The sequence below is a fragment of the Bison bison genome, unplaced genomic scaffold (assembly GCF_000754665.1).
Source record: "Bison bison bison isolate TAMUID 2011002044 unplaced genomic scaffold, Bison_UMD1.0 scf7180017864238, whole genome shotgun sequence".
In the NCBI taxonomy this organism is placed as follows: domain Eukaryota; kingdom Metazoa; phylum Chordata; class Mammalia; order Artiodactyla; family Bovidae; genus Bison; species Bison bison.
The window spans coordinates 2,840,774-2,864,837 of NW_011494810.1; the positions used below are offsets into that span (position 1 = coordinate 2,840,774).

General features: G+C 43.6%; 1 protein-coding gene across 4 annotated transcripts; it reads right to left on the reverse strand.

Annotated features, from left to right (window-relative positions):
• Positions 1–6: 6 nt before the first annotated feature.
• ZNF346 (zinc finger protein 346) lies at positions 7–23,794 on the reverse strand. 4 transcript variants are annotated; one of them, XM_010846579.1, is made up of 7 exons: positions 23,697–23,794; positions 16,070–16,173; positions 15,403–15,495; positions 13,494–13,638; positions 9,216–9,398; positions 3,740–3,833; positions 7–1,397 (listed from the first exon to the last, which is right to left on the reverse strand). In XM_010846579.1, exons 1-7 carry the CDS (start codon positions 23,716–23,718, stop codon positions 1,310–1,312), a joined length of 729 nt encoding a protein of 242 aa, XP_010844881.1. In that variant the 5' UTR covers positions 23,719–23,794; the 3' UTR covers positions 7–1,309. The 4 variants fall into 4 exon arrangements, with proteins under 4 accessions (XP_010844881.1, XP_010844880.1, XP_010844879.1 ...); XM_010846578.1 differs by having other exon boundaries at positions 9,216–9,446; XM_010846577.1 differs by having other exon boundaries at positions 23,575–23,794.
• Positions 23,795–24,064: the final 270 nt, after the last annotated feature.

Below are 24,064 nucleotides of genomic sequence, written 5' to 3' on the forward strand. Positions count from 1 at the left end.
CACACACACACACACACACACACACACACACACACACACACACAAATACACAAAGGCATTTACAGGCGAAGGGACAGGGAGTGGAGGGAGGAGCCCACGAGAGCAGATGTGGACTTCTCTGACCCAATGAGGAGGGACCTCAGAGGGTGACCCTCCATGGAATTCCTGTTTGAAAGCTATGAGGTAAAGTCCACTCCCAGTGAAGTCCCAGGCCATAAAGCACAGCAGTGTTGTAGAAATCTACATTTGGGGCTGGGGACATAGCTGTTTCCTCACTGCAAAAGCTTACGCCAGCTCTCTTTTCTATTCCCTTAAGGGTCCATCTTGCTCCTTGGTCTCAGAGTCTCCTAGTGGGTGATGGGGGAGGACTAGCACCACAGCAGCCTGGGTGGATGGTCTGCTCGCAAGGGGAACAAGAGGACCAGTAGGGCCGAAGGACAGCGGCCAGTCTCGGAGCTGGCTGGTGTGAGGGCAGTTTCCCTTTAAAGGGAGAGAGCCATCCAGGAAATTTTTACGTGGGGACCTTCCCACATGACCCTGTGCCAGAGCACCTCTGATGGAGGAGAGGAAAGGCCTCTGTTGGCATTTTCTGTGATCCCACTGGGCGCTGAGGCCTCCTTCGGCTCTAGCTTGTCCCCAGTTGCTGCAGGTCCTTAGCACCATTCAGGACTGTGGAGAAGGGGAAAGCGGGAGAGCAGTGCTCTGCCAGGACTGTGTCACCGCTCCAGGAGGAGACTTCACAGTGGGCAGAAAACTGGACAACTGGCCAGCATCAGATACCAGGCTCAGGAAAGGTCACACTCTTTGGGGGGCGGGAAGTGTCACATGAACTCCAAGCCTCCATGTGGCAGCCACTTCCATCTGCCCTTTCCTACCTAGGCCAAGGCTTAGAGTGAAAATTCCGGGTTTCACTGGAGATGCCTAGAGCTTAGGGAGACCTCTGTTCTTTAGCTGCAAGGAGTGGTCCATAAGTGACCTCTAGTGGAAAGACAGGCCTGGGGTCTCATGACATATGGCCCAGAAGGGCGGATGAAAGGGAAAGGCCATCCTCCAAATTACCACCCTGGGAAATACCGAGTCCTGTCAACATCTCTGCTTCCCTTACCCTGACCTACAGGGCCGATTTCAAAGGGGAGGAGAAGAAGTAGATTTGCCTGGGCCAATCTGAGGCTGTCTATGGTCTACTCCTGCCTCAGGCCTGTGTACTCTCCAGGTGTAAGAAAGGAAGAAGAGGGAGCCAAGGGCTGACCACAGTAACAGGAAGCTGGCTCATGGCTGGTTCAACTTGGGTTGCTGGACAGAAACACCTCTAGTTTTCCAAGGTGGTTGAGTCTTTCTGAATGGATTGCCTTTGCGTGGGAATCTGGCCCAGAGGTGATGCCACGGTTTTTGGTGACCTGTAATTTGAGAGGGAACAAAGGCATAGGATTAGTTTGTGGTGGTTGTGATGGTATCCCAGGTAGCTTATTCTAATGATAGTACAGCTCTTTCAGGGTGTGGAGTAATGAGCAGGGCAGCTCTCCTTTACTGAGGACCATTGCATGCCAGGCACAAGGCCGGGTGTTCTGCTTTCAGTATACTGTTTCATTCTCTGCTAATTTTGCAGGCCGGGGGGACCAGCACCCCCATCTTATATACAAGGAAACTGAAGTTCAGAAAGTACAAGTGACCTGCCCACAGTAAGCTGTTTTAAAGTGTGGTAGATTCAGGACTGAAGCCCATGCGTTTCCTCTATACTGAACCACTTTTTCTGCCTGTGGGGCTCTACATGACCTGGATGGGATAGAAAGACCATTCTCCTCAGCACATGGAATCAAGTGGCTCTCCAGTCATGACCTCACTAGTATCACCTGATACTGTCTGATTTGTTTTGGATTTGTTTAGGATCTCTTTCTACCATCAGAGGGGGATCAAATGGAAAAGAGAAAAGCATTGGTCTTGGTTCCTACCATAGCCCTGGTGCTCAAAACAGGGTTTGACACATAATAGGTGAACAATAAATCGTTGGTGAGTGAATGAAAGCTTATCTCTAATAGCTCCTCTTATCAGGACTAGGACTTCACATATATTATCTCTAACACTTACTTCTTCCCATAAGGTGAGGAAGAAGAGCTCCATTTGGAAACAGCAGAGCAAAATGAATGGGCTTTGGAGTCAGAGGTTTGAATACTGGGTCTAACTCCAAGTAACCATGGGATCTATGGCAAGTTACTTAATCTATCTGATATTAGGTTTCCTTGGGTTGTAAAGGGTTGGGGGAGTCCTAGTTCAGAGATGCTGTTGCAAATTAAATGAGATTGAATTACGTGTTCAACAAATTATACTATAGTCTTTGTTTTGCTTTTTTGTACCATAATCTTACAGAGAACAAATCAGAGGCTCAAAGAGGTTTATTGACTCACCTAAGGTCACACAGCTGGAAAGTGTAAGAAGAAAATAATAAACAACACTAGCACTTTCAGGTCTGGGTAGCCCCACAGTAGGGTTCTGACTGGTTCCGAGCTGTTTGCCAAAATTGCCACCAACCAAGCTGCAATGCTGAAAGCAGGATGCAAGCCAAGTTGCGAGGGCTTGTCTCAAATCATATCTAAGGGGAGCCTCACGAGTTCTCCCAGTTAAAGATGCATCTATCAATAAAGCCAGTGTGGGAGAAGAGACTTCAGGCAGAGCAGAGAGGACCAAGAACGTTTTGAACCTAACACTCTGCACTTCTACCACCTTAATTCACTTGCTCTGTAAGCAATGCAGAACCAATCATCAAAGTCAAAGCAGTCATCTCAGCAGATCTGCCTGAAACTGTTTCCTCATCTGTAAAACAGGGATAATTCCTATCTCCGAAGGTTATGCTGTGGCACACCGTCCACACTACCCTCCTGAAAAGCAGGGACTGAACCATCTGAGCCCTCCCAGCCAGATGTGGCCTGTTCGTATCACATGGCACCACAACCCCCTAGTCAGCATGGCCCTGGAGGAGCATGCTGTGAGCCTGCCAAGCCTCAGTGTGAATTGTAGCTCTGCTGGTCGCCTATGTCTGTAAATTAGAATAACCCTTTCCTCCCAGGACTATTGTGAGGATTACCTGAGAGAATCTGCTTGGCATATGGCCTGCAACAGACCAGGAGCTCAACCAAAGAATGTGAGTCATTTTCAAGATTATTACAGACAACTCTGTTAGTCTCTTCCCTTTAAAGCACTTACCACCATTTGTAATTATTGGTGGTTTGCATGGTCATCGTTTTTGTCTCCTCCCATCAGAATGTTAGGTTATCAGAGCAGGGACTGAGTCTGTCAGACTGGGTCTGTCTGGGCTACCACTCAGAGGTGTTCAGTATTTGATTAATGAAAGAACCTGGTCATATTTGGTAATAACCTGTAGAGGGAGCTCTTGCCATAGAACCAATGGCAGTGAAGACTAGGGTCTTCAAGCCAGTGGTGGGTTGGGGTTGGGGAGTGTCCCCAGTTAGACTGATAACATGTTGCCAAAAAATTTAGGAGACCACTAAGAGAATCATTTCTGTTTTTCTACTAAAACCTTCAGCCCAACAGGTCTAAAGACTGGGGAGAAGCTGACAGGAGAACTCACATAGGGGATACTTCTGTTGACTGACTGAGCTTCTGCTAACTAAAAAGAAAAGACCGCCAGGATTCCTTTTTAGCCAAGGAATACCTGGCTTTGTTCTGATTCCGAAGCCCTGAACTCCTGCTGCAGACCCATGAATTTCAAAGTGTGATTACTTACTGGTTCTTGTGTTTGAAGCCGCTGACATGAGCTTGGTACTGTTCTATGGAGTTCAGCACTATCTTGCATGTCTTGCAGGGGTAGCCCTTCCCGGCTGAAACACACGTAAAAGTCAAGATGCTTAGTAATCCAATAAGAAGGGACCTGGGGACTCTGTGCTTCTCACAGCATGTGCAAATGCCCTTCTGAAGATGGACGAGTGGAGTGAGGTTAGGTCGTTGGCCCTGGTAAGAATCCCAGAGGCCTCAATGACTCAATGATCAGGGGCACATGTATGCCTGTGTGTTCCCTGGAGCTGGGAACCTCCTTGTTCCCCACTGCCCTGTACCCTTAGTCCCAACATGGAGCCTGGTCCAGAGTAGCTGTCTGCTGAGGAAATAAATGATTGATAGAACAAAGAAGTGACATTTGGTGTCACTCTTTTCCAACTGGACTGTGCCCTTAGATGAGAGATCTCTGGGAAGGCAGCCCTCTCCTTGGGATTGCAATAACAGTAATTAACGAGAAGGCCTATAAGGAAAATTAATCTCTCTCTCTACTGTGGGGCTCACAGACACCCTTTTTCACTAACAGGGCTGTTCCAATGACAAAGTGGCCTTTCTTCACATGGTCTAGCAGAGAGAGCATGGGTTGGGAGCCAAGAAATGGGGCTGGACTCCTGGCTCTGCATTCACATGACCTTGGCTAAATCCCTTTGCCTTTCTGATCCTCAGCTTTTCTCAACTATAAACCAATTATACCATACCCATAATATTTACAATAAAAAGCAGTTATTATTTACTAAGTGCCTGATATAGTCATGCACTTTATATTATTTTGATTGATGCTCATAAGGATCCCATGAAAGCCATCCTTCTCTTACAGAGGAAGAAAATAAGGCATGGTCACATGTCCACAAACACAGAGTTAGTGAATGGCAAACAGGAGTGGCTGACTATGAGGTTCTACTTACCCAGCATGCCTGGTGCCAGCTGAGCAAGGCAGGCCACTGTATACATGACTTCAAGAGCCCTCTGACACACCTTTTGAGTCATCTGCCATCCTAAAACCTCACGGCTCTGGAGTGAGATCACCTAGGTTCAAACCCCAGCTCCATCATTTCTTACCTGTAGGACCACATGCTAGGTACTTAACCTCTCTGATATGTGTAAAAGTGGGGCTTCCCTGAGACTTAGGTTCCATACCTATAAAATACAGTTAATATTAGTATCAACCTTATAAGGTTATTGTAATCATTCAAATAAAAGTAACTGACACATAGTAAGTGTCCAGTAAATATGAGGTTTTGGCTTATTTGTATTTCACTCTTATAGGTTCCATGAGTGATGCTGGCAAAAAAGTGGAGAGTATCTTTTAACCAGCCTTCCATGGCAGCTGGGAACACCAACAATCTCCTCTAATTCAATAAGCTAGCCAATGTTCCCAGCTACCTTTGTTTCTCTTGTATCTTCAGGTATTTCCTGGAAGACATATCCTTTTAAAGTATTTAAGGGGAAAATTATTGCAATTAGAATTCAGGTCTTTTTTAGACACTGAAGGCCAGAATTCATGGTTCAACACAAACAGGCAAAAGACTCATAATGGACTAGCAGAACCACCATCCCTGCAAGGTCCAGGGTAGAACCCGCGGCTGGTGTGGGGGTAACAACCACCAATGGTTAAGAGTCACTGATGCCCAGATTACAACAGCTCACTCATCATCTATTAAACACCAAGCACCATAACAAAATTTTAGATACATATGCCCTTGGATTCTTATAACAATACTGGAAGATAGGTAGGTGGTTTTCTCCATTTATCAGAGCAGGAAGCAAGCTCAGGGAGGTTAAGTGACCTGGGGTCACAGCTGGATTTGCCCTCTGGTTTGTGAAGCTCTCATCCTTTCTTCTGCACCACAGGTCTCTGGACTCTTCTATGCAAAGTACATCTCAGTGCAGAGTATACTGATCTGTAAGCTAGATTCAAATCGTCACTTGGGGTAAGTGAAGAATTCATTGGTGCTTCTAAAAAACAGCTTTGTTCAGTACCCACACTCATCCACTTTTATCTGGTTTTCATTTGACATGTTTGATATTCTGGTTTCCCCCTGTGATTTTATGAAAAATAAGTCACTAGAGCTCATTTTAAAACATCTGATTTATTTGGAAAAGCACCTGTATCTCCTCCCTTTACTGCCAAGACTTTGAAAGCCCTGTTTACAACTGCTTCTCCATTTCCTTGTCTCTCAATTATTCTGCAACCTATCCCTCTACACGCACACACGCTCTTTCTGAGGCCAATGGAGGCTTCCCTGTATCTAAACTTAATGGACAAATGGATGCTTATGCAACACTTTTGTATTTGGCTTCTCAACAGTGCCTGACAGCACGGGTGATTCCTTCCTCCTTCAGTCTCTTGCTCTTGCTTTCAGCATGCCACACTCTTGATTTTTCTTCGCTGGTGGTTCCTTCTCAGTTTCTTTTGCTGTCTCTTGTTTGACCTTTACCATTTACTATTGCCAGTTTCAGAGGTTTCAATCTTGGTTTTCTTTCTTTCCTTTTTTACTATTTTAAATTGTGGTAAAATACAAATAACAGAAAGTTTACCATCTAATCTATTTTAAGTGTCCAATTCCGTTAATGTTAAAGGACAGTTCTGGGTTAGAGAAATTTGTGTTTTCATCATGTTAAGTATCTTCACATTATTGTGCAGAACTTTTGTCATTTTTGTGAAACTGCCAATCTATACCCATTAAACTCTCCATTTCTCCCTTCTCCTAATCCCTGGCAACCACATTCTACTTTCTGTTTCTATGAGTTTGACTACTCTAGATATTTTGTACAAGTGAAATCATATAGGAATTTTCTTTTTGTGACTGATTTATTTCACTGTGTATAATATCCTCAAGGTTCATCCATGTTTATAGCACATCAGAATTTTCAGAGGGCTCAATCTTAGGCCCTTCACTCCTCTCTCTCCAAATTCTCTAAGGGATCTCATTCGTTTCCCTGATTTCAAGTACCACTTATTAGCTTCAAACATATGAAACTATCAATATTTAGCAGTTTCTAACCACCAAAATGGTGGTATCTCTAACCAAGACCTTTCTTTTAGGTCTACACCTATGTATCCAACTGCCTCTTGAACATTCATACTTGGATATCTCATGGGTGTCTTAAACTCAGGCTGCCAAAACCTGGTTATTCACCTTGTGGCTTAAGGCTAAACCCTGACTGCTCGCTTTCCTTCAGCTCCCACACTGAATGGCCAATTCTACTTCCTATCTACCTCCTGAATCCATTTACTCCTGTCTATCTCTACCAATGCCACCTTAGTCCAAGCTCCCATATTCCCCACTACGAATTACTGCAACAGCCTCATTGTTGGTCTCTCTCCACTACTCTTCCTCCTCATTCTAAACCATTCTCCACTTTGTAACTAGAATGCTCTAACTAATAATGCTGAAGATGTGAATGGCTTCCCAGTGCACTTAGGATAAAGGCTCAAATCTCAAACATGACCTACAGTGCCATGATGGGATACCTGCTCATTGTCCCAGCATCATGTTGCCCCACACTATCCCTTTTGCTTCTGGGAGCCTTTGATCCTTGCTCCTCCATCTTAAGTTATCTTCATAGCACACCATTTGTTTCTCTTTCTAAAGCTTGCCACACTTGTAGTTAATTGCTCAATGCCTGTCTGCTCTGCTAGACTCTAAGCTCCATAAGAACATGGACATGTAATTAATATGTTATATACACAATGCCTGGCGTATATTAAGAAAGAGCTCAACAAACATTTCTTGACTTTGTATGAAATGAATAGACCTGAAAGCCTGTCCCATGTACAGAGGTTGAAGAAACTAGGGGATCAGAACAGGGCAGAGAAAGCAGACCTGATCTGTGCAGGAGGCAAGGCCCTAAGGAAGGAGGAGCGAAGGTGATAGGGGGTACAGAAAGAGGATTCCAGTAACCCAGGAGGGATGTCGAGAGCTCCAGCGACTGAAAGCATTCGGCTACCTGAATGATATGCAGGGCTTAGTTTGGCATTCTTGAATAAATGAGAGAAATGTGGGCCTGGAGTACAAAGCAAACTCCAAGTCTTGTTTAATCTGCTTGGTAGAGGCTACATCTCACCCTTGTGGGAGACATCTGGACACTCTGGGTCATCCATCTCTCATTTGACTCATACTTGTCATGATACATGCCAGAAGCCCCATGGAAACTATTCTGTGGACCTAACACAGAACCTTACCTGGATTTCAGTGTTGGCTGCCACAGTCTAGCATGGGATCCAGAACAAACCATTTCATCTTTCTGATGCTAATGTCCTCATTTGTAAAATGGGAATAATCAACTGTGCACAACAGAGCTGCTGTGAGGATTAAATCAGGTAATTACACGTGAGAGCATCTAGCCTAAGGCCTGGACTATGGCAGCTATTGGTAAGTGCAGGATGACTGTCTGAAAGAATGAATGAACAAGGGTGGACTGAAGCCAGCAGGGAAAAAAAGCCAAGCTGCGAACAACCTAAATCGTTTGGGAAGGCAGAAGTCCTGTCAGTGGAAGTCCCTGCTTGCACATCCCAGGTCAACACCCCACCTCTGTAAGTAAGAAGGGGGTCAGAGTCAGTTCGATATTTCTGCTGACACCCTGTACCTGGAACACCTCCAGCCAAGTACATTTAAAGCTGGAGGCAGGGGGAAGGAGTGTAAGTTTTGGAATCAGACAGAGCCAGAGACCCCGACTGATGCTGTCATTTATTAACATCAGGTCATATCAGCTGTATGACCTTAGCATGTCACTCTGAGTTTCATCTTCTTTACTTGTAAATTGGGAAAATCACAAACTATTTTATAGGAATGCTGTGGGGATCAAATTATGCTGTATACATTAATATCAAAGTGGGATGTGATACCTTTTCCCCCCATCTAGGTTTTCATGAAGGAATTTAGTTGATCTGTAAAGAAATCAGATGATTTAAGCAAGAAAAAAGTATCTAGGAGACAGTTCTAGGATTAAATATGGTAATTCAGCCTTAAATGGAGGAGGGTGAATACAAGGAGAAGGCTTTGGCTTGAGATACAAGAAAAGAATGGATACAAGTTAAGATAAGCGGCCTGAAACACTGCAGTGCCTGAATCCTGCCAATAAAAAAGAGACAATGAGGGAATGGCCAGGCAGGACCAAGTAAAGCAGGGGCAGGGACTAGAGCAAAAGAGGGTCAGCTGTAAATCTGGCTTCCAGAGTCTTTCAAAAAACTGAAAGATACGGTAACAAATGTTTAGCACTGCCTAGGAGAGGCACGTACTCTTCAGCTGACTACATCCCTTTCTGGCTTTTTCACTTATCAAAATTTCCCATCTAGCGTTTGCAAGCATTTGAATTTGCAATGCTTGCTTCAGAAGACCTAAAGAGGAAAGGCATACCCTTGATGGTCCAGGGAGCTTTAGCAGTCAAGCCCTGATCCAGCTCTGGGTGTGAGCTAGGCCCCTTACCTGAGTCAGTGACAGCAGGGTCGGCCAGCCGTCCGTAGTGTGCCATAAGTTTGAGTTTGGTCTCCTGTTTCCTGTGTTTCTTGCCCACATAATGTTGCTGAGCCATGACAGGGTCATTGAAAGTCGCGTGGCAGAGGCTGCAGAACTTGTCTGGGTCTATCATCTCTCTATTCTGGTGCAAGGCTAAGGTGGAGGCCATAAGGAAAGGGTTTGTAAGGCGTTTCGACAGAGCTGTGGTGAGAAAATTCAAACAGAAACAATGAAAAAACCCAGAAGGTGCGAGGCTTTTATGTATGCTGAATGCAAAGAAAGGCTGGGTCACTAGTTAATCATACTTGCATATGGGGCATTGCCTGTATGAATCACACAGTGAAAGCCTTCTCTAATTGAGAAGATATGGGGGAACCCAAAGACCGGCTCCTTTGTTTGGCAGCTTAAACTACTTTAGGCACGTGAATCCCTATTTTCTCATATTCCGAGGAGGTTCTGCACTTCTGCTACCCATCTGCCAAATTACAATAGATGAGAGATGTACATGCTTGCAGTCTTTTCATCCCTCAGAACTCCCCAGAATGTTACAGCACATAGAACAAGAAATGTGGGTGTTTTATTCCCATCCTTAAAGTACCCGTTATAGATCTGGAAGCCAATGCACAGATGCACAGCCTGAGGGTCTAGAGGGTCATTTAGAAAAGGCGCCACACTAAGGGGGCCTTTTGAGCTGCACTGCCCTCTACGCTGAGTTGGGAGAGGAGAATGACACTGACATTTAGTTACCAGCTTTGTATATACATTTTCTCTTCTGGTCTTCTGAATTATGCTCTGCAGTAGGTATCATCTTGCCATGATACAGAGAAAAACCAAGGCTCAGATGGGTGAAATGACTTACCAAAGATCACTCAGTTAATGAGTGAATCCAGGTCTGTGTGACCCTAGAGTCCATGCCCTCTTTGCTATGCCAGGCTGCCAGAGTGTGGCAGGGAGACAAGAAGGCTACAGCCCATGCGTTTACCTACAGAAAGCATCCCTGGCTCGGATCTATGATTTCAGCTAATCAGAGCCTGGTATGGGCATATGTGTAAACCTCCTGTGGGCCAACAAATGTCCTGACTATAGGCTGCACTGCTGCTTTAAAAGGTGGATGCCATGGCTCACTCATGAGCCCACGTGGCTGGAATGGTATCAATCCAGTAACCACTGCTTTAAGAATGTGGCCTAGAACTCCCACCAACGGTGGAGGAGGGGTGGGGTTCAGCAGCACTCACACACAGATGCTCTTTCATCCCTTCCACTTCAATGGGGGAAGTTTTGAGGATTTTCAACAAGCCAGAAGAAAGTTGCTGGCTTTTCCTACATGGTTTTCCAGTAGAGAGACTCTTGATTCTCCTGGCTATTAATTTTCCTTAGTCATTATTTCAACAAGTCACTGGAAAAGTAATGTACATGTTGCAGAATATTCAATAATATGAGAAAATATTCAGTATGTGGTGTTGAGTGAAAAAAAAAAAGGCAGGTTATATAGCAAACTATTCCTTTTGTCCTTAGTTCTGTAAAACAACTGGTAATGTGTAGAGAAAGACCAAAAGCATTGAGTAAAAGGATACTTTTCAGTATTTTCCACCTTTTCTACAGTGAGTGTAGATTTTTGATATCAGAAGAGATAATCATAGTCATTAAAATGTAAAGGTCAATCTTTAAAAGACACTAAAGAGAAACATCAGAGGTGAATGGTTCATTAAAGTTGGAGGAACCATTTAATGGACATCCAATAAAAATGAGAGCTATGGGAGTCTTCTTTCAGGAAACAACTTGAAATATAGAAAGAGAATTCTACAGGACTGTTCACTGTAGTGTTATTTATAAATACCAACAAAAGAGAGGGAGAAAACATAAATATTCATCATTAGAGGATGGTTAAATGAATGTGGTGCAATGGGACATTGTCATTAACAATGTTTATGAAAAGCTTTTTAATAACATGGAGAAATACAAATGTTCTATTAGTGAAAAGAGTATAAAATAAAATTATACACACAATATGATCATATCATTACTAAAAGACATATGTGCAATCTGTATGTGTGTACTGGTATTCTGAAATGCTGCCAACACATTAACAGTGTTTCTCTCTTGGTGGTAGGATTTGAGTGGTATTTACTCTTCTCTTTGAACCTTTTGCATTGTTTGAACTAGAAGTAACAATGAGGAGTATGCATTGTTTTTATAAAAACAATAAAGTTAAAGTATTTACATTTATATACATAAGCTAGACATACATAAAACAAATATAGACACAGATATACACACATACACATAACAAAAGATTATAGGAGAAATAGTACTCCAAAATGTTAACAGTGGTTGTCTTTGAATGGTAAAATTATGGGTATTTTTCTTTCCATTTATCTATATTTTCCATACTTTCTACAATATGCTTGTATTACTTTTACATTAGAGAAATGTTTACTTTCAGAAATATAGTTATAAACTCATGTAATAGCATGGAAATGTGCTCTAACTACAAAATTAAAAGTTAATGCAAGATACAAATGGTACATGAACTATGATTATAATTATATAAAAACACATCTGTTATGTGGCAAGGGCCAAAAGTAAATATGAAAAATAAACTCTTCGATATGGAATCTTTGGTCCAGGAATATTCCAGGGAATTTTCCCATTTATGTAAAGACAAGTTCATATAAATCTAAAGATAAGTGATCTTACAAAGTTCTGTTCTTAAGCTAGTTTCCTTTGGCCTAATGTTTTGGTACCATAAATGGTACCAACAGTGACTTCACAAAAAAACAACTAGTACTAGTATAACTTAATGACGAACAAATTGGAAGCAAGGCCAATGACATGCTCTGGGTGGTGAATGCCTGACCAACCGCTGCATTTTATGTGGGGATTCCACTCACTATCGTGGTTGTGCTAATACCGACAATAGAATCTGCTGGGTACTCTCTGGCAGTCCAGTGGTTAGGACTTGGCGCTCTCACTGCTGGGGCCCAGATTCAATCCCTACTTGGGATTGAATCCCTGCAAGCCGTGCAGCACGGCCCAAAGACAAAACAAAACAAAAAAATCCTAAAATGTCATTTACTGAACATCTATTATGTCTCAGGGCCCTTATATGCATTATTTCATCCTTATAACGTATGAAGTAGATGATATTATCAACATTTTATAGGTGAGAAAATTCATGCATTAAGTTCAGTCATACAGATGGTAAATAGCAGTGCCAGGATTTAAACTTGGGCATCCATGACTTCATCTGTTGTTTTATTGCTAGAATACTAGATTTGGGTGTGGTAAGACAGTATAATTATGAGTGATTTTTTTTTTTACCCTATTCTTCAAAGTCTTCTAAAACATAATTGTCTTGTTTTCATAATACAGCAATTCAAAAAAGGACAAGTATTACAGATAGTATAGTCTACCTCTTGGTCCAAAATAGAGAAGAAAAATTACTGAGAAAAAAATGATATAAAGATCAAAGAACCTTCAGTCTGCTAATTAACTGCTAACTAACTGCAGTTAGGAGAGATGTAAAATCCTAAAAAGTCAAAGAACCTTCAGTCTGCTAACCAACTGCTAACTAACTGCAGTTAGCAGAGATGTAAAATCCTAAAAAGTCAGTAGTTAATGAGATGAAAATGAAGGCTGAGCCCCAGTAGTGACAAGATAAAGGGGGTTATTTTAGAAGTCACTGCCCTGGGAATGGATTCATGGCAGCTGCAAACACTGTTTGTTGGGCAGTACTGGCAGTGCTGAAGTCTTCAGCTTTGAAAGGCAGGTCCTTGTCTTGAGGAGAACAGGCAGCTTAGAAGATTAAAGTGAACAGGGCATAACCTGAGCACACAAAAAAGACAAAAATCTAACTTTTAACTTGGAATACATGGTAATAAGGGCAGGTGGATGCTAGGAGGGAAAAATCTAAGTGAGAGAGGCAGGAGACAGAATGCTCTCCTGGTGTGCATAGCCTGGAGGACTTAGGCACTCCCGAGTTATAATTATTTGTCAGGACAAAAGCTCAGGGCTAAGAAGCTTCTACAGAGAAAGACTGATATAACCAAAGAAAGGAAGGTTAGGTGAGTAGGACTCTGAGGCTGCATTTCAATGAAGCTGTGTCTACTCTGATATTTTTAAGGGCTCTCAAAAGCAGTTCAACCTCTTCAAGTCTGCGGCCCCAGTGAGCATTTCTGGGAGCACCTGGCATTGGTGCCTTGAGGACGGGAGGGGTCCCGATATAGCACCACTCAGGAAAACCAGTACCTTCCACCTTAGTGGATTGCTGCTTCAGCTTTAAGTTCTTTGCGTGGGTCTTCCCCAGGTAGTGCGACTGGGCCACGACAGGGGAGGAAAAGGTCATGTTACAGATGGGGCAGCACTGGTTCTTGTCTTTGCTTCTGCTGCTCTTCTGGTTAGGAGAAAGAACACAGGTCTGATCACGCCACTGCCCGGCCAGAAAATCTTCACTGGTTCCCCACTGCCCATAGGAGAATGGGCCTTCAAGGCCCTCTTCACACACTGACCCCAACCTACCTTTCTGGATTCTTTCTGAGCTACTTCATCTCATGCTCTACTCACCACTCCCCGTTTTGTTCGCTGCTACTTCCACGTTTTACTTGGGCCGTTCCTACTGCCTAGAATGGTCCTCCTTTCTTTCCTGCCTGGCATATGTCTGCTTAGCCTTCAAGGCCCGATTAAATATCATCTCTTCTGAGAGACTTTTACTCAAGAAAATTACTCAGTAAAGAATTATCAACCTGCTTTGTGTGATTATTCCAGGAAGAATTAGCTTTATTCTTCCTCTATACTCCTGGAATACATTAAACAGACCTCTGTCATACCACGTGCCACCCTAAACTGACAGTGTTGTAGCTTAGGAGACTTTCCTGTGGACTCAAGTTCAACGTCTGGGCAAAGACCGTTAGACTCACGTATGTTTCCTATCCTTAGCACCCTGGGGGAGACTGGCACACAGCAGATGTTCAGGGTTTATTGAACAAGCCCATTGGATTTTATTTGATGATTATGACTAGGCTAGAACACAATGTATTTCAAGCCTATATTAAGGGCTTCCAGGATCTCTTTCAGGCCTGCTCTCTGAATAAAATATTCATTCTAAGATAGGATTTTTCAACTTTGGTACTATTAACACTTGGGGCTGAATAATTCTTTGTTGGATGTGGAGGAGTCTGTGATCTCATTTGAACTACTGGACCACCCCGAGAGTTGAGGGATTGGAGATATAAAGAGGTAAAGTGACTTGCCCAGGGCCACAGAGTTGATACTGTCTTTCTGAATTCCACATCATAAGGAGGGCAACTAGGGGGTTAGTCCAGTGAATGTGGAGAAAGGATGAGCAACGCCCTTCCAAACCTGTGGCCCCTGTGATAGGGAGGCACAGTTTGTAGTGTAAAGTCTAACTCACTGAACATCCACTAGAATTGTAATTTGACTTTACAATACCCTGACAAGGTAGCAACTATTATCTCTACAGAGAGGTTAAGTGACTTGTCCAAGGTCACCCTACCAGTAAGTTCTAGAGCTAGTATTTGGCCCTAGTCTGCTGACTTATCATCCCATGACATTTGCACAGCCTGCTATGGAACAAAAATAATGGTACACCTGAGGGACTGGGGTTGTTTCAGCATAATTCTCACAGTATTGCTAAGGCAAAAGCAAACATGTTTACATCTTGATCAGAGCAAGAATTTGGAAAAGTGTTCCTTCCACTTGTTTATTCCCAATATTCAAGTGCTAAACTCAGTTCTTTCCATTGGATCTCAAGAACGTAAGCATTCTGGTTTCCTTCCTTTCTCTTCCTGAGTAGGGCATGGACAGTGGTCCTACTCTGACAAACCATTCAACGTAATATATAACAATGGCTCCATTTACTGAGCCCCTACTATGTGCCAGGCTCTGTGTTGGGTGCTTTAATAAACCTTCCTTCATTTTTGTTTGGAAAAATCCTGAAAGGTAGTTGATATTAGCATCCTCATTATTACAGAGGAAGAAATCAAGCCTCAGAAAGGATCAAGACTTGCCCAAGTCACACAACAGGGCCAGGATTTGAAGCCCAGTCAGTCTGACTCAAAGCCCACGCCCTTTCCACCACACCAACCTGCCTGCTGGCTTCATCAGGAAGTGAGTGGTCTCAACATGGCAGCTGGATTACCTGATCTGAGTCTAGCCTCTTCATTTCCCCCTTTAGTGTCTCCATTCCATGGATTGCTAGGTATCTCTTCACTTTGTTGGCATGTTTTTTGCTCTGTAAGAACCCAGGAAAAAAGATCAAAGATACCCAAATGCCATTTCATACCTAAGGCACTCAAAAATATCTACTAGATTTTCAGTGGTTCATCCTCACAGAAACTTTTGAGGAGGAGAGGGTAGGGGGAAAATATAGTTTATTGAATTCCTACTTTGTATAACGTACCTAGATGCTGTCCAATCTAATCATAAAAATTTATGAGAAAATTATCATCATCTCAATCTTATAGATGAGGAAACTGAGGCTGAAGATAATGAGGTTTCTTGACCAAGAGGAGTAGCAGAGTTGTGATTCAACTACAGGTTTATTTAAAGCATAGACTTTCTACTACACCAAGCTGTAAGGGAAGATATAAGTACAATGATCTTGATTTGGATGGAGAAATGAGACTCAGAAAAATTAAGTAAATCAGTCAAATTAAGACAATCAGTCAAATTAAGACTCAGTCAAAAATTAAGCCAACATGCATGGAGGCAACATCTGGGTGGCTAAGAAGGAATTCACTGTGCAAGCCAGAGAGAAGAGGGGACGTGGCACTGGGTCTAGAAAGTACTAAGGTCCAAGGGCATACCTGATAGTGTGCCAGCTTCTGGGACTCAGAAATGAGCAAGGCGCAGCAAACCTTACACTGGGTGTTGGTGAAGAGACACTGGTTCTTCTGGATCATGTGTTCCACTACAGAGAGAAAAACAAACACTCTGTGAGTTAAAAACCTGCCTCAATAGCACTGTCTTTGAACACTGCCTCAAATGCAGGCACTGAATAATGGAATGCCATGCTATTAAATCTGCCACCCCTCCCCTAAGGGCTTTCATGACTCAGGCTATATTCTTGTGCCACCAAACCTATAACTTACTTTATAATTTTATGTAGGCTAACTTTCTTCACTAAATTCTTTTAAAAAGGAGTCTTTAAATTACAAACTTAAGTAAAAACCAATAAAAATGAATACATTAAAAAAGAAACAATTCTAGCTAGATACTGGTGTGAGAAGCTTGCAGAGCTTCCTAAAAGGAACATCAAGAGAGTGGCAACTGTGAGGAGACGTGTTAAGACATGGTAGCAACCAACTGACACGTCTTCTCAGGTAGAACTGGAAGGACTGAAAGACTTGAAAAGGAAATAATTCTCTTACTGTTCTTGACCTGAAATCAAGATTTTGTAATATCTAAAATTACTCAATATGTCATGTAAGTTCCACACTGTAGGAAACCACAGTATTAACCTGTACTTAATTGTTGCACCTGGAAAACAAGGCCTTACTTTTTGAAGAGGGAGTAAAATCTCACTCCAGACATTTCTATCACCATGGCATTGATAATCTGAGGCAGGGATAAGTCTAGAAAACCATGATGAGATGGCAAATCCATGTTTTTTATCTTCTACTCTGGATCAAAAAGTGGACAAGATTTCCTGGAGGGAACTTTTGGGTGGGGAACTTTTAAGGTTCTTCTCCTGCAAGAACGAAAGCTTATTTATAACAGCCCTTTTGGGAAGAAGGGGTGTTGTCTGGCTATATTTCTGCTTCTTGGAGTCCCTTGTTTATTTCCCCATTTTTCTCCTACAGTGTTTGGTAAATTTTTCTGAAAGACTTTGGCTGCCTCAGCCATTCTCAGAGAAACAAAAGGAAGTGGTTGCGTGAATAGATCTGGGCCAGAGCTTTTTAATTTTTATTTATTTATCTTTGGCTGTGCTGGGTCTTCACTGCTGTGCACGGGCTTTCTCTAGTCACAGCAAGCAGGGGCTACTTGTTGCAGTGTGAAGGCTTCTTATTGCAGTGGCTTCTCTTGTTGCAGAGCACAGGCTCTAGGGTGCATGGGCTTCAGCAGTTGCAGCACATGGGCTCAGTAGTTGTGGCTCCCAGACTCTAGAGCACAGGCTCAGCAGTTGTGGCACATGGGCTCGGTTGCTGTGTGGCATGTGGGAGCTTCCTGGATCAGGGATTGAACCCGTGTCTCCTGCATTGGCAGGTGGATTCTTTACCACTAAACCACCAGGGAAGCCCCTGACAGCTTTTTAAAGGGAGGGTGAGAGGCTCCTCAGAATGCAAAGCCCACAAGAGGAAAATGTTACCCAGGGTCCAGGCATCCTCTCCTTGCCTGGAGATGTTGGATTATTTTATTAAAGGAGATGGGGTTTCCTCTCAAGAATATTCAGAATCTGATTCCCAGAGACTAAACAGGTAAGGACCATGTCATTTATGACTTTGTATCCCCAATATCTAATAAAATGCATGACCCAGAATGGTCATCATTAAAAAGTCTACAAATAACACATGCTGAATGAGGGTGACTCTCTAGGGACTCTCTTACACTGCTGGTGGGAACGTAAATTGGTACAATCACTACGGAAAACACCATGGAGGTTCTTTAAAAATTGAAAAAAATAGAGTTGCCATATGATCCAGCAATCCCACTCCTGGGTGTATATCCAGACAAAACTATAATTCAAAAAGATACATGTACCTCTATGTTCATAGCAGCACTATTCACAATAGCCAAGACATGGAAACAACCTATATGTCCATCAACAGATGAACAGATAAAGAAGACGTGATACCTACATACAATAGAGTATTACTCAGCCATAAAAAAGAATGAAATAATGTCATATGCAGCAATATGGATGCACCTAGAGATTATCATACTGAGTGAAGTCAGACAGAGAAAGACAAATAACATATATCACTTACATGCAGAATCTCAAAATACGACACAAATGAACCTATCTATGAAACAGAGACAGACTCACGGACATAGAGAACAGACTTGTCATTACCAAGGGGAGGGAGTGGGAGAGGGATGTATTGGGAGTTTGGGATTAGGAGATGCAAACCACTGTATGTCGAATGAATTAAACAAAAAGGTCCTACTGTATAGCACAGGGAACTATATTTAATATCCCATGATAAACCATAATGGAAAATAATATGAAAAAAATATCACTTTGCTGTACAGCAGAAACGTATTCAATATTATAAATCAGTTACACTTCAACAAATAAATTAATCAAGTCTCTGAGGCAGGAATGTCTGGCATATGCAAGAAATGAAGAGAAGGACACTGTGGATACAGTATGGTGAATGAGTGAATAGTGATAGGAAATGAAGTTGGGAAAAACAGCTTGAGGCCTGCCAGATAATGCTTGAACCAGTACAGGCCTCATAAACCATGATCTGAACTATGGATTTTATTCATAGTGCAATGAGAAGTGATAAGATATGGCTTACGTTTTGAAAAGATCAGTCTGTTCATTGTGTCAGCAGACTGTATGGGAATAGGAACAGAAGCAGGGAGAGCAGGGAGGAGGCTGCTGCAGTCTTCTAGGCAGCACATGACAGAAATCTGGACCAGGTAGGTTGTCAGTGGAGACGAGGAAAAGTGGATGGATTTGGAATTATGTTCTGGAAGTAGATCTGACATCCACTTTCTCTGACTGGATGGAGGGGGTGAAGTAGGACAGGAGTCAGGGATAACTCCTAGGTTTTGAATTTGAGCAACAAGTAGATGAGAAGTGGAGGAAGACAGTGTGGGAGGGGAAATTAAGACTTTTCCTTCAGCTATATTAAACATGAGTGGTCTATCATACACATGGGTAGAGATATCAAGTAGTCACCTAGAGATGCAAGCCTGGAGTTCAAGGGAAAGGTCAGAGCTGGAGATACAAATTGAGAATCATCAGTGTATTTATCATGTTTAAAGCGGTGGACTAGAAGAGGATGCCTAACGTAGATGGAAAAGGAAAGAGTTCTTGGGATTTTAATATTTATTTATTTATTTTGACTGTGCTGGGTCTCTGTTGCTGTGTGGGTTTTTTCTCCAGGTGCGGAGGGTGCGGGCTTCTCACTGCAGTGGCTTCTCTTATTGCAGAGCACAGGCTCTAGGGTGCACAGGCCTCAGTAGCTGCATCTTGTGGGCTCAGTAGTTGTGGTTCTCAGGCTCTAGAGCACAAGCTCGTTACTTGTGCCATACAGGCACAGTTGCTCTGCAGCATGTGGAATCTTCCTGGATCAGGGATTGAACTAGTGTCTTCGGCACTGGCAGGTGGATTCTTTACCTCTGAGTGGACTGGATTCTTTACCAATCCCAGGGAAGCCCCTGGGATTTTGAGTCCTGAACCCCCCAAATTTAGAAGTCAGGCAGAGAAAGTGAAATTGGACATAAAATGAGTAGAAGGTAGAGCTTGCAGCTATAGTAGAGTGAGGAATCATCTTCACCCAGAGCAACTAAAACTGGACAAAGTTGACAGAAACAATCCCTTCAGTGCTCTGGAAACTGATCAAAGGTACTTAACAATCTGGGAAGCAGTTATGCTTGCACAACTGCTGAACTCTGGATGAGAAGAGCAGGGATCTGGGACTGCTCTTATCACCTCCCGCACTCAGTCAGAGCAGAGGTTCTACCAGGAAGAGGCAGGACGTGAGAAGCAACAGCTTCCCCATGAAAGAGGCAATTACTTGAGTTGGAGTGGTACACAATGCCCTGATCTTTTGATAATGTCGGTGCAAGTGATGGTCTCAGAGGCAGGTGAGCAGGAAAGGCCAAAGGCTCTACTATAACCTGAGGTTAGTCATGTCTGTGGCTGAGACTGTGTGGCAGTGGAGACCTAAAAGGGCCTAAGGTGGCTAAATACTCCTGGCCAACTCTGGTTGTTCACATGAACCTGATGCAAAAGAGCCTGACAGAAAGTAAAAGTTAGGGCTGACTTTAAAATGGCCTGAACTTTGAATGCCCTTTCCTACATACCCACAGATCCAACTGCAGAGGACTAAGGCCTTACTGACTCCAGGTGTTACTGAATCACTGTCTGACCACTAAGCAACATACAGACATGTGGAAGACATATCATAAAAATGAACCAAAGTGGGAATATTTACTCTTCAAGTCTTTTTTTTTTTTTAAATATGGAATGCTTCACGAATTTGTGTGTCATTCTTAAGCAGGGGCCATGCTAATCTTCTCTGTATTGTTCTAATTTTAGTATATGTGCTGCCGAAGCGAGCACTGTTCTTCAAGTCTTAAGCCACTACATAAGCAGTTTTCTTCCAAGCTTGGAGGAAGTCCTAACTATTCCATCATGAAATCACATGGAGAGACCAAGACTACATGAAAAAAAGAGATACCTAGTCAGCCTCCAGAAGTTCCATCCACTATTGTTTCAGCTCTAGCCACCATCTGATTACAATTGCAAAAGGGACCTTGAGTCAGAACTGTCCAGTCAACCCTTTCCTGAATTCCTGACTTACAAAAATCTGCAAGAAGTTCATGAGGCTGGAGGAAGCTAAGGTCCACAGAGGGGAAAAAGACTTATGTGAGTTATCAGAATTCTGAGAAGGTGGCCTGAATGTGCATCTCTGTTGGTCAGATACAACTCTAATCCATCTACCAATTACCACAGGGGACAGGTTTGATACAAGCAATTAGGTGCTTAGAAAATATTGGAAAGACTGAGGTACTAGGCTGAGCCTTCCGGAAATGTCTCCAGGAACAATGCACGCATTACTGTTCCAACATGTGAGATAGTCTCTGAGGCCTGTACCGCAGCCTTGCTGAAGTAAGAAGCTCCATGTCACTGAACAGGCCTCTTAACCTATGAAGCTGGAGAATGGATGGTGGAACACTGATGTGGGAAGACCTTATAGTTTTACAGTTTTTCTTGATAGTACCAATAGTCTCAGGAATGTGATTTTCACCACATTTCTACCTTCCAAATCTTATGAGAAAGCACCTAATTGGTAGGATTTATTTTGTATCTATATTGTAGATAATCAGAAGATGTATGGGGCAGAGGCTGAGAGATCTAGAATGTGAAACAAAGGGCTGATTTTCACAAGGTCATGAAGGAGGGACAGCAAATCTAGTCATATCAACAACTAAATTAAATGTCAATAGTTTAAACAGCCCACTTGAAAGGCATAGATCATTAGAGGATAAAAAAGCAAGAATCATACAATGGAATTTTATTTAACAGTAAAAAGGAATAAAGTATTAATACTCACTACAATTTGGCTAAACCTCAAAAACATGCTGAGTGAGAGAAACAAAATGCAAAAGACTATGTACTATATGTTCCATTTATGTGAAAAGTTCGGAGAGGGCAAATTTATAGAGACAGAAAACAGATTAGTGGTTGCCAAGGGCAGGAGGTGAGAGTGGGGATTTAATGTAAAAGAGCACAAAAGAGGGACTTCCCCGGTGGTTCAGTGGCTAAGACTCCACACTCCCAATGCAGGTGCCCCGAGTTTGATCCCTGGTCAGAGAACTAGATCCCACATACCGCAACTAAGAGTTGGCACAGCCAAAAAAAAAAAGCACAAAGGAACGAATTGGAGTGATGGAAATATTCTAAGTTGGCCTAGGGTTATACAACTCTATACTTTTACTACAAATCATTGAATTGTACAGTTATAATGGGTGAATTTTATGGTGTATAAATTACAACTCAATGAGAAAACAAAAATTATAACTAAGAGAAAACAAAAAACCCAAAGTGAGTAGGACTTGGTGTTATAGGTATCTATCTAGACCTCAAACAAATCCTTGGACAAAGTGAGATCAGAGAAATGAATTGGTCTTTAAGTGATTGTGTGCCCTCATACACACATAAACAGTTCACTTTCCAGAGCACAGCTGCTGTGTTCTCTGCTTCAAGGTCCAGAGCATGCCTGCTCTGTCCCCTGAGGACAAAGGTCACTTCCTCTTTGTGTACCCCCAACTTTTAGACTTTCTTACTGCACCCACTACATTATACTGCAACTATCTTGGCGTCTGCTTCCGGGACTAGACCACAAGCCCCTCCAGAGCAAGGACAGTATTTTCATCTCTGCATTTGATTTCCAGCCAATCCTGGGAAGAGAGTATTTGTCAAATTAATGAAAGGAAAATTGTAACTGTGTGCCAAACAAGTTTGAAAGTATAAGAATGAGGGAGATAGGAGCCTCATATTAATTTAAGAGTCACACAAGACTAGTTTAACTGGTAGAGTATATATAGGGTATAGGTCTGTCATGTGTACCACCCCAAATTTAAACATATCTTCCTTGGATGTGGTCAAAAATTTCATTTTATCCCATGGCAATCAGTTCACAAGCAATATATTAACTTCCAAGATTAGTCTGCTCAGCAAGCAAACAAATCTTTAGAGAAATCTGATTTCTCTGCAGATTACCTGACAGGATTAGCACAAAAGCCCAGTTTGTGTACTTCTGGGTTAGAGTTAAGCAGCTAGCTCTGCTAAGAACTGTGAAGTGGGTCACAAAACGGGGTCACAGCAGCTCTTTCTATTTTCCTCTTTCTATCTCCATCTTATCCAGGGCCAGGTCAAGTGCAGAGCAAGCTGGGAAGCTCAGAAATGCCCTTCTAGGTGGCCTTATGTATTCCATTCTCAACTTTGGGTCAAGCGTGGGATACAAACAAGAAGCTGGAGCCAAAGAATGCCCTGACCAGCTTCTCAGGCTCCTGGCCCCCATATTAGAAAAAGGACCCAGCTGGTGGAGACAAGAGAAGAGACACCAAAAAACAAAAGAGGTAAGCCAGGACTCAGTCACCAAGTCCAGAAGGAACACTGAGGTAAGGAGGCGGCCTTCTACAGCCCTCGGAAGTGCAGGGCATGAAAAAAGGAGGCAAAAGACACTAGGGATGGGAGAACCTGGAAACTGGGACGGTGAAGGGGCTACGAGGCTGGCAGGGAAGGTTCTGGGGGTCTCCGAGATGGCCTAGACGGCAAGCCTAGAGATTCCAGTCCTCGAATTCAGGAAGAGGTGAGCTCTGGTACGTGACGAAGGCGGGGGAAAGAAGCCCACGGCGAGCGTGAGAAGGCCACTGACCATCTGCGCGCGATTCTTGGGGTGCCGCAGCCTGGATTTTTCAGGGGAGCTGGCCCACGGCGCCCGGGCCATAGCGTGGTGCACGAGTCAGGGAGTCCCCTGGCGCCTCGCGCAAGGGGGCGGGCCGAGCGCCAGGGGGTGTGACCGTAGACCTGGGGGCCGGTCCATGTCCCCGCCCCGCGCTTCCGCCACTCCCCGCGAAACTAGCAGGCGGGCGAGGGGCTTCCAGCCTCTGAAGCCCCCGGACTCACCTTCCTCCCTCCCCACTGGTTGCGACCCGGACACTGCTTCCCAGAGGCGGCGCGCCCTCTCGCGGTCGAAGCGCAGCCCATCCGGTTCCCGGCCCTCCCGCTCCTCCGAATTGTTGTACGACCTGGCCCCGCCGCTGTCCGCATTCTCCACCGTGCCCAATGCAGGATACTCCATCTTCCCCGCAAGCTCTAACCGGCCGATAGCTGCTCATGAATCTTGATCTCGCGAGATGTGGCTGGGAAGATGACTTTGCCAAGAAATCTCGCGAGGTTTGGGCACCGCAAGGCTCCTTTGCGACTTTGGCACGAGCGCTTCTTTCTTGTCGCTGCGGAGCTCGTGCGGTGGGTTCGAAAGTCGGTTGTTCCACGGCAGCCCCGTTCTCTGGGGCAGGGCCGTGCGGTCCTTGGCTCAGGGTTCTCACCTTGCTCACGGCCAACTTTGACACTTCTCATTTTGTTCTCATGAAGGCCCTGTTATATGGGAATATCC

What these genes read in the sequence shown, in the direction of transcription:
- ZNF346 (XM_010846576.1), bottom strand. Translation starts at nt 23,749, where the DNA reads ATGGAGTATCCTGCATTGGGCACGGTGGAGAATGCGGACAGCGGCGGG. An exon ending in GCAATCCACTAAGGTGGAAG is followed by an intron (nt 9,447 to 13,493) that starts GTACTGGTTTTC and finishes TTCTCACCACAG; the next exon opens with CTCTGTCGAAACGCCTTACA. An exon ending in CCCTGCTGTCACTGACTCAG is followed by an intron (nt 3,834 to 9,215) that starts GTAAGGGGCCTA and finishes CGTGTGTTTCAG; the next exon opens with CCGGGAAGGGCTACCCCTGC.